The sequence below is a fragment of the Bos javanicus genome, chromosome 29, assembly GCF_032452875.1.
Source record: "Bos javanicus breed banteng chromosome 29, ARS-OSU_banteng_1.0, whole genome shotgun sequence".
Lineage (NCBI taxonomy): Eukaryota > Metazoa > Chordata > Mammalia > Artiodactyla > Bovidae > Bos > Bos javanicus.
In genome coordinates this window covers 46,865,005-46,872,400 of record NC_083896.1, presented here as the reverse complement: position 1 = coordinate 46,872,400, position 7,396 = coordinate 46,865,005, and the positions used below count along the sequence as shown (strand labels likewise).

At 54.1% G+C, this 7,396-nt stretch overlaps 1 protein-coding gene across 1 annotated transcript; it reads right to left on the bottom strand.

The window, feature by feature from the left end:
- Positions 1 to 5,519: 5,519 nt before the first annotated feature.
- On the bottom strand, positions 5,520 to 6,372 carry SMIM38 (small integral membrane protein 38). Its single transcript, XM_061407287.1, has one exon. It carries the CDS (start codon positions 6,300 to 6,302, stop codon positions 6,147 to 6,149), a length of 156 nt encoding a protein of 51 aa, XP_061263271.1. The 5' UTR covers positions 6,303 to 6,372; the 3' UTR covers positions 5,520 to 6,146.
- Between the last annotated feature and the right edge of the window lie 1,024 nt (positions 6,373 to 7,396).

The following is a 7,396-nucleotide window of genomic DNA, read 5'->3' as shown; positions in this document are numbered from 1 at the left end:
AACTCCGGGAGTTGGTGATGGACAGGGAGGCTTGGCGTGCTGCGATTCATGGGGTTGCAAAGAGTCGGACACGACTGAGCGACTGATCTGATCTGATCTACTTCTGTCTGATTCAGAGTTTGAGATTGGAGGTGAATGTTATCCAAATATCTTTGGCAATATACCAAAGGAAGTTATCAAAGGTTTTTCTCTTTGGAGTTGTTTATATCACAAATTATGTTAACTGATTTCCTGATGTTCAGCCATCCTTACATCTCTGGAACCCACTCCACTTGGTCCCCATGTCCTACCCCTCTAATGTAATGTTTAATTTCATGGTTTGTTTTTTTTTAATCAGTATTCCTAAGTGACACTGGTCTGCACTTTCTCTTTCTGTACTACTTCTGGTGGATTTTGGTATCAATAAATTGTGGTTCAGTCGCTCAGTCATGTCCAACTCTCCGTGATCCCATGGATCACAGCACACCAGGCTTCCCTGTCCTTCACTACCTGCCGGAGTTTGCTCAATAAATGTTTACTACATAAAACCACGCAGAGTCGGACATGACTTAGCAAGCGAACAGCAGCGACATAAGAAAGAATTGGGAGCTGCCCCTCTCTCAGGCACTGGGGCCGTTTAAGTGGTGTTGTACTATCTGTTCTTTTGGGGTATTGTAAGAGGTCTTCCTCTGAAACGTTCTGGGCCTTTACACTATTTTTTAAGGAGGGTAGACTTGGATGGGAGAAGGCAATGGCACCCCACTCCAGTACTCTTGCCTGGAAAATCCCATGGATGGAGGAGCCTGGTAGGCTGCAGTCCATGCGGTCGCTAGGAGTCAGACACAACTGAGCGACTTCACTTTCACTTTTCCCTTTCATACATTGCAGAAGGAAATGGCAACCCACTCCAGTGTTCTTGCCTAGAGAATCCCAGGGACGGGGGAGCCTGGAGGCTGCGGTCTCCGGGGTCACACAGAGTCGGACACGACTGAAGTGACTTAGCAGCAGCAGCAGTAGCAGTAGACTTGGATGACTTATTTCTCCAAGGGTAATCCATTTGTACAGATTTTTACATCTCTTTGGGGGTCATTTTTTTCTATATAAAATGTGTTCCTTATGTTTTCAAATTCCCAAAATCCTTCACATACACCAGAACCTGTTTGCTGGGAACTGAGTTTTCCACGTCTCTGTAGTTGTTTCCCCACAGACTTTTTAATTTTGTGTGTTTTCTTCTTCTTTTTTCTGGATTGGGTTGGTTAATCGTGTCCCTTTTACTGTTGAGTTTCTTCCCCTCAAAAACACAAGTGAAATGAACACTTAAAAATGGGTAAGATGGTAAATTTGATGGTATGTGTGTTTTAACACAATAAACAACAAGAAGGGCTTCCCTGAGGGTCCAGTGGTTAAGAATCTGCCTTGAGATGCGAGGGACACTGGTATAGTCCCTGGTCTGGGAAGATCCCTTATGCCAACGAGCATCTAAGCTCCTGGCCCACGACTACTGAGCCCAGGTGCTGCAACTGTGAAGCCGGGTGCCCCGAGCCCACGCTCCACAACGAGAGAGACCACCACAGTGAGAAGCCCACGCCCCGCGGCAAAGAGCAGCCCCCGCTCACAGCGGCTAGAGAAAGCCCGCGCGCAGCACCAAGACACCCACAGCCAGAAAAGACACAGGGAAGAGACAGCATGTAGAAGAAATGGTTTTCTTAAAAAAAAAAAAAAGGAAATACAGGACTCGGATACATTTGTTTGTTCTATCACTGGTAATACATCAGTTTTCTCTCTTCATTTCTGCCTTCTGTTTTTCTTAGCTTTTTCTCCTGTTCTCTTAAATGTATTGAGTCATATGCTTAATGCATCAATTTTTATTCTTTCATGCTTTCCTGATGGCTCAGCTGGTAAAGAATCCACCTGCAATGCAGGAGACCCCAGTTTGATTCCTGGGTTGGGAAGATCCACTGGAGAAGAGATAGGCTACCCACTCCAGTATTTTTGGGCTTCCCTTGTGAGTGAGCTGGTAAAGAATCTGCCTGCAATGCAGGAGACCTGGGTTCGATCCCTGGGTTGGGAAGATCCCCTGCAGAAGGGAAAGGCTACCCACACCAGTATTCTGACCTAGAAACAGTCCATGGACTGTACAGTCCATGGGGTCGCAAAGAGTCGGACACAACTGAGCAACTTTCACTTCACTCCACGCTTATTAATAAAGGCATTTGTGGCTACAGCTTTTCCTCCAAGGATTGCTTTAGCTGCGTCTCACAGGTTCTAGTTTGACGTATTTACATTATCACTTAAGACCCCTCCTCCAAGAAGTGTCCTTCTGTGTTCCCATGACACTCAATCCACTCACCCACCATAACCCCCTCACTGCATTATAAAGATCTGCAGCAGTCCATGCGATATAAGAAAACAATGCAAGTTACATATATAACTTTAAACTTTCCAGTAGCCACACTAAGGTGCATTCAGAGAAACAGGTGAGATTAATCTTAATGTTTTATTTAACCCAAGGTGTCCAAAATATTATCATTTCAATACATGATCAATAGAAAACCACTGTTAATTAGATTTTACATTCGTTTCTGCACCCAGCCTTCAGAATCTGGTGTGTTTCACGCTTACAGGACATTTCAGTTTACACCGGCCACAGTCTTGGTGGCTAAGAGCCTGGTGTGCCTTGTGTGGGTCTAAGTCCTGTTTCTAGTCTAGCTGCCCATTTCTTGGCTCCCAGACTGCAAGCTACCCGAAGGGCAAGTAAACTTTGACATGGCATTCCTGATGCTTCCCATGTTGTGAGATCATGAGCCCCAGTGATAGTTTCCAAGTTAAGGACTGGCGCTACGCCTCCATTTATCCACCCGCTGCCCTTCACTGTCATTCACCCAGCCATCAGCTAGTCACTGCCCACCTTCCATATGTGCTGCAGTCTGCCTGGTGCTACCAGGTGTGACTAAAGAAGCATCTCCAAGCATCTCTAAGAAGGAATAAATTTCTTTCATCCTTGGACTTCTTACTGGACCAAATTCTTAAGAGCCCCCAAGGAACCGTGAGAAGCTCCACCCTCTGACTCCAGGGCAGAGCAGCCAAGGACAGCTGAGCATGGCTGGTATTTCGCAAAGGCAGACAAGGGCAACATGAGCACATAAAGACACACAGTGGCATAAAGATGCCACTAAAGATGCACAAAGACCCCCAAATAGTGTTCTGGGTATAGGCTGCAATTGCAAAGAACGGCCAAGAGGCAATTCTTCATCATCTAGAGACGCCATGGGACATGATTCTAGTTTATGGCGTGAAACCAAGGGTTTCTAGGAAGCTTTGCCTCTCTGATATAGACACCTTTTCCTCTCTATCACCCCTTTCTTTCTCTTCCTGACTGGAACTCACTCAAGATGCCTGGAGTAGCTGCAGCCTTCTTGTAACCATGAAGACCAAGCTACCTCCTAAGGATGGCAGAGTAGAAATACAGAAGGGTGTGGGTTCTTGATGACATCATGGAGCTGCCATACTACAACCTGCTGCTGCTGCCACTAAGTCGCTTCAGTCGTGTCCGACTCTGTGGGACCCCATGGACGGCAGCCCACCAGGCTTCTCCGTCCCCGGATTCTCCAGGCAAGAACACTGGAGTGGGTTGCCATTTCCTTCTCCAATGCATGAAAGTGGAAAGTGAAAGTGAAGTCGCTCAGTCGTGTCTGACTCTTAGTGACCCCATGGACTGCAGCCCACCAGGCTCCTCCATCCATGGGATTTTCCAGGCAACAGTACTGGAGTGGGATGCCATTGCCTGCCAAATGCCAGACATTTTGCTCCATGTAAAAGAAAATGAAAAGGAAAAAAAAAAAGCTTCTCTTGTTATGTCTGTTCCTCGCCCTGAATGCAACCGCTGCCCGCGTACGACCAGGGCACAGCCCCTATTCGTCCAGCCACAGTGTTTCAGGTGCCCACCCTGAGTCAGGCCCATGTCAGGAGGCTGTAAATTGTCAGTGCGTGATACACAAGACTTGTACCCTGATGAGTAATTTTGACAAAATTCTGATGACTAATTTTGTCAGTTGCAAGTAACAGAAACCAATGTAAACTGGCTTAAGGAAAAGAGATGAGAAATCTATGGGTCAATGAAACTGGAAAGGGGCTCAGACAATGTTGGCAGAATCCTGTCTTCTCCCATGGTTCCATTCCTCCACTGCACAAGCCCAACAGAAGAGTGAGCCCCTCCCCAACTCCAGCAAGAACCCTGGGATATTAGCTCACGGACCAAAACTGTTGTTATTATTGTTGTTTACTCACTAAGTTATATCTGATTCGTGACCCTATGGACTTTAGCCCAACAGGCTCCTCTGTCCATGGAATTCCCCAGGCAAGAATACTGGAGTGGGTTGCTATTTCCTCCTCCAGGGGATCTTCCTGACCCAGGGATCAAACCCACATCTCAAATCTCCTGAATTGGCAGGCGGGTTCTTTACCACTGAGCCACCAGGGAAGCCCCATGGACCAAACAGTGGACCTCAAATCTACACACTCATGTGGACACGCAGGTCGCATGCAGGCCACACACAGGCCACACACACTCAACGGTGGGGCAGACTTGAGTGTGTCATGTGAATATCTGACTTCTCCCTCCGTCCAAGGGACTGCTTTGCCCAGGACGGAGGGGTTTCTCAGGCCGTGGGACTTTCTGTTTTAAACCCTGGCAATACCACGCCAACTTCCCTCCACTAGTATACACTCACGACAACGAATGTGATCAGCAAAATCACATGTGATCATTTTAAAAAAAATTAGATAAGTTTTCCTAAAGAGAACAAGAACAGCCCTCCCCTAACCCAGTGATCAGAGCCCTCAGACACCCCGTGACCAATCGTCCTTACAAAGAGGCACGGGTTCCCCTTGGCCACTGGCTATACAACTGCCCAGAGGACAGCCAAGTACACAGGCCTGGACAGATTACACCGTGGTCCCTTCTGCCAGGATGCCACAAGGCGGATGGCTCCCAGCTACCAGGGCCCAAGCGTCTGCTCACCCAGCTCAGTGACTCCAGACCTCTAACAGCCGCCGAATATCCCAGCTGAGCCAAGCCCTTTTGGAATTCATGGTGCCACCAGGCTCCAGCCTGCCCGGAACATCTCGAATCAGCCGATGCCTCTCAGTCTGGGAGACTCAGCCACTGGCATTGCCAAAACCTCTGGGGTGATTCGACTCTGCCGCCAGATCGAGAGGAGAACCACCTCGTGCTGCCCCTTCAGTTCAGGGTGTGACGGGATGAGGGCACAGAGGGCACTGGCTTCTTGGGCTCCAGTCAAGTTTCCCAGCCTGTCCGTCTTCTCAGGGATGTCTCAGCCTCATCCTTGAAAGCACAAAGGAGCAGAGGGCCTTGGGTCCCGTGGCTTCACTAAACCATCCTCCGTGTGTCCTACAGGTTACAGATGCAGGGGGAGGGGGGCGGTGGCAGGGGGAGGGGGGTGGTGGCAGGGGGAGGGGGTGCTGGCAGGGGGGAGGGGGGTGGCTCAGCCCACCCCTCACCTGACCCTTCTGGTAATAACCTTCTGGGGGGGGCGGGTGGGCGGCAGGGACAGGGACTAGTGTGTCCATTTAAGAGATGGGGAAAGTGAGTTTGTCCATGGTCAGCTGGAGCTGGACTCGGACTCATAGTCACAAGTCTGTCTTGAGACCCCCTAGGGGTCTGCTCTGGGGAAACCAAGGCACAGTCTGTGGTTACTGTCCTCCCTGACGGACGTGGAGTCCAGGCTGGCTTTAAGAGGTGGGGCCGGCCTGTGATGTGGTCACATCTGTCTTTTTGCCACCGTCCTCCCCCCAGACCAGCCCCTCTGGCTCACCCCGCGCCTCCTCCTGCAAACAGATTTATAAAGAATTGGAAGGAGAGAAAGTCTAAAAGCGAGACCCACCGCCAGGATCACTCACTCCCACAACCTGGTGGATAGACAGGCAGGGGGGCCCCTCCATCCTCTGACGTGGGATGCAGGTGGCCAGGACAGTCCTGGTGGGGCTGGGCCATCTCTGCCCGGCAGGTGGGCTGCAGGGGTGGTCTCCCCGCTCTGCACCCCGCCCCAACCCCACCCCCGGCCCCAGGACAGATCCTCTCTGGGACACACCCTCCAGCAGGGAGGGCTCCCGTGTGCCTGGAGCTCCGGCCACGGGCGGCGGAGGCCCTAGTCCTCCTTGGGTTTGCGCTGCTGCCGCCGGCCCAGTCTGTAATCGATGTAGGTGCCCAGGCAGGACCACAGAAGGAAGCGTGCCAACAAGATGATGACCAGCAGGACCAGGAGCGGGTCGGGGCCCGTGCTGCCCCCAAGCCAGGAGGCCATGGCGAGGGCAGCCGCCACCCCCCACCCCAACCGGAGGAGCAGCCCCCACGCTCCCCGCGCGCCGCCCAGCCCGGGGGTCTCCTCCCTAAGGCCCCGAGCCCGCTCCCTCCGCGCCCCAGCGCAGGGGCCTCCCCGGCGGGAGAGGACAGCTCGGGGACGGCGAGCGGCCTCCTTGGAGAAGAGGCCCCGCGCCATTCAGCGCGCGCGGGCGGCGCTCGGGGCCGACAAGGGCCGCATTGTCCGGCCGGGCGGGAGGCTCGCGGCCCGGCGCTGACGTAATCTCCAAACGTCTCCGGCGGCAGCTGCTGGGCGAAGCCGGCCACCTTCTCCGGGCGCTTTCAGCCGCCCACGCCCGCTCTTCCGGCCCCGCCAGACAATCGGGCCCTTTCTCTGCCCAATTAGCTATCACTTCTGGAGGCCGGCGCTGTCCAGCGGCTGCGGGCCCGCGGCGGCGGCAGCAGGCCGGGCGGGAGGGGCGGGCGGCCCGGCGGGAGGGCCGGCGGGAGCTGTGCGGATGAAAGGGGAGCAGAGGGGCGCGAAGGTGAGACCCGGCGCCCCGCGCCCACAGGCGACCCCGGCGCAGCTCAATTAGCGCACGGGCCGCCAGCGCCTCAAAGGCCGCCCGCCCGCCGCCGCCCGCGGGGGTGGGCAGCGCGGGCTGGCGGGGGCGGGGACGGCGCGGGCGGCCCGGGAGGGGAACCCGCTTCATCACCCAGGACGGCCCGCGGCCGGTCCCCAGATCACCCCCCAGCGGCCCACCAAGGGCCTTGGACGCCGCCCACAGCCCAGGCTGCATGGTCGGCCTGCGGCCCTCCCCTCACACCCAGCAGAGCCCCGTCCAGGGCCCACCGCAGACATGGAGTGACCAAGCACGATGCTCGTCCTCCCGGGGCAAACCGGATGGGAAAGGGGGGCGAGTGACAGTTCTGCCTTGAAGGGCCGTGGGGAGGCCCAAGGGACGGTGTCCACACGGGACCAGCAAGGCGCCTGGGCGTGGAATCACTGGCTGCGCTCTTGTCCCTGAAGAGGACCCGGGCAGAAATGTCTCCACCACGCCACTGGAGTGACCACATCCTCAGCCCGCCTTTCTCTGC

Excerpts from the sequence above, each read along its gene's own strand:
- SMIM38 (XM_061407287.1), bottom strand. The coding sequence starts at position 6,302 with ATGGCCTCCTGGCTTGGGGGCAGCACGGGCCCCGACCCGCTCCTGGTC.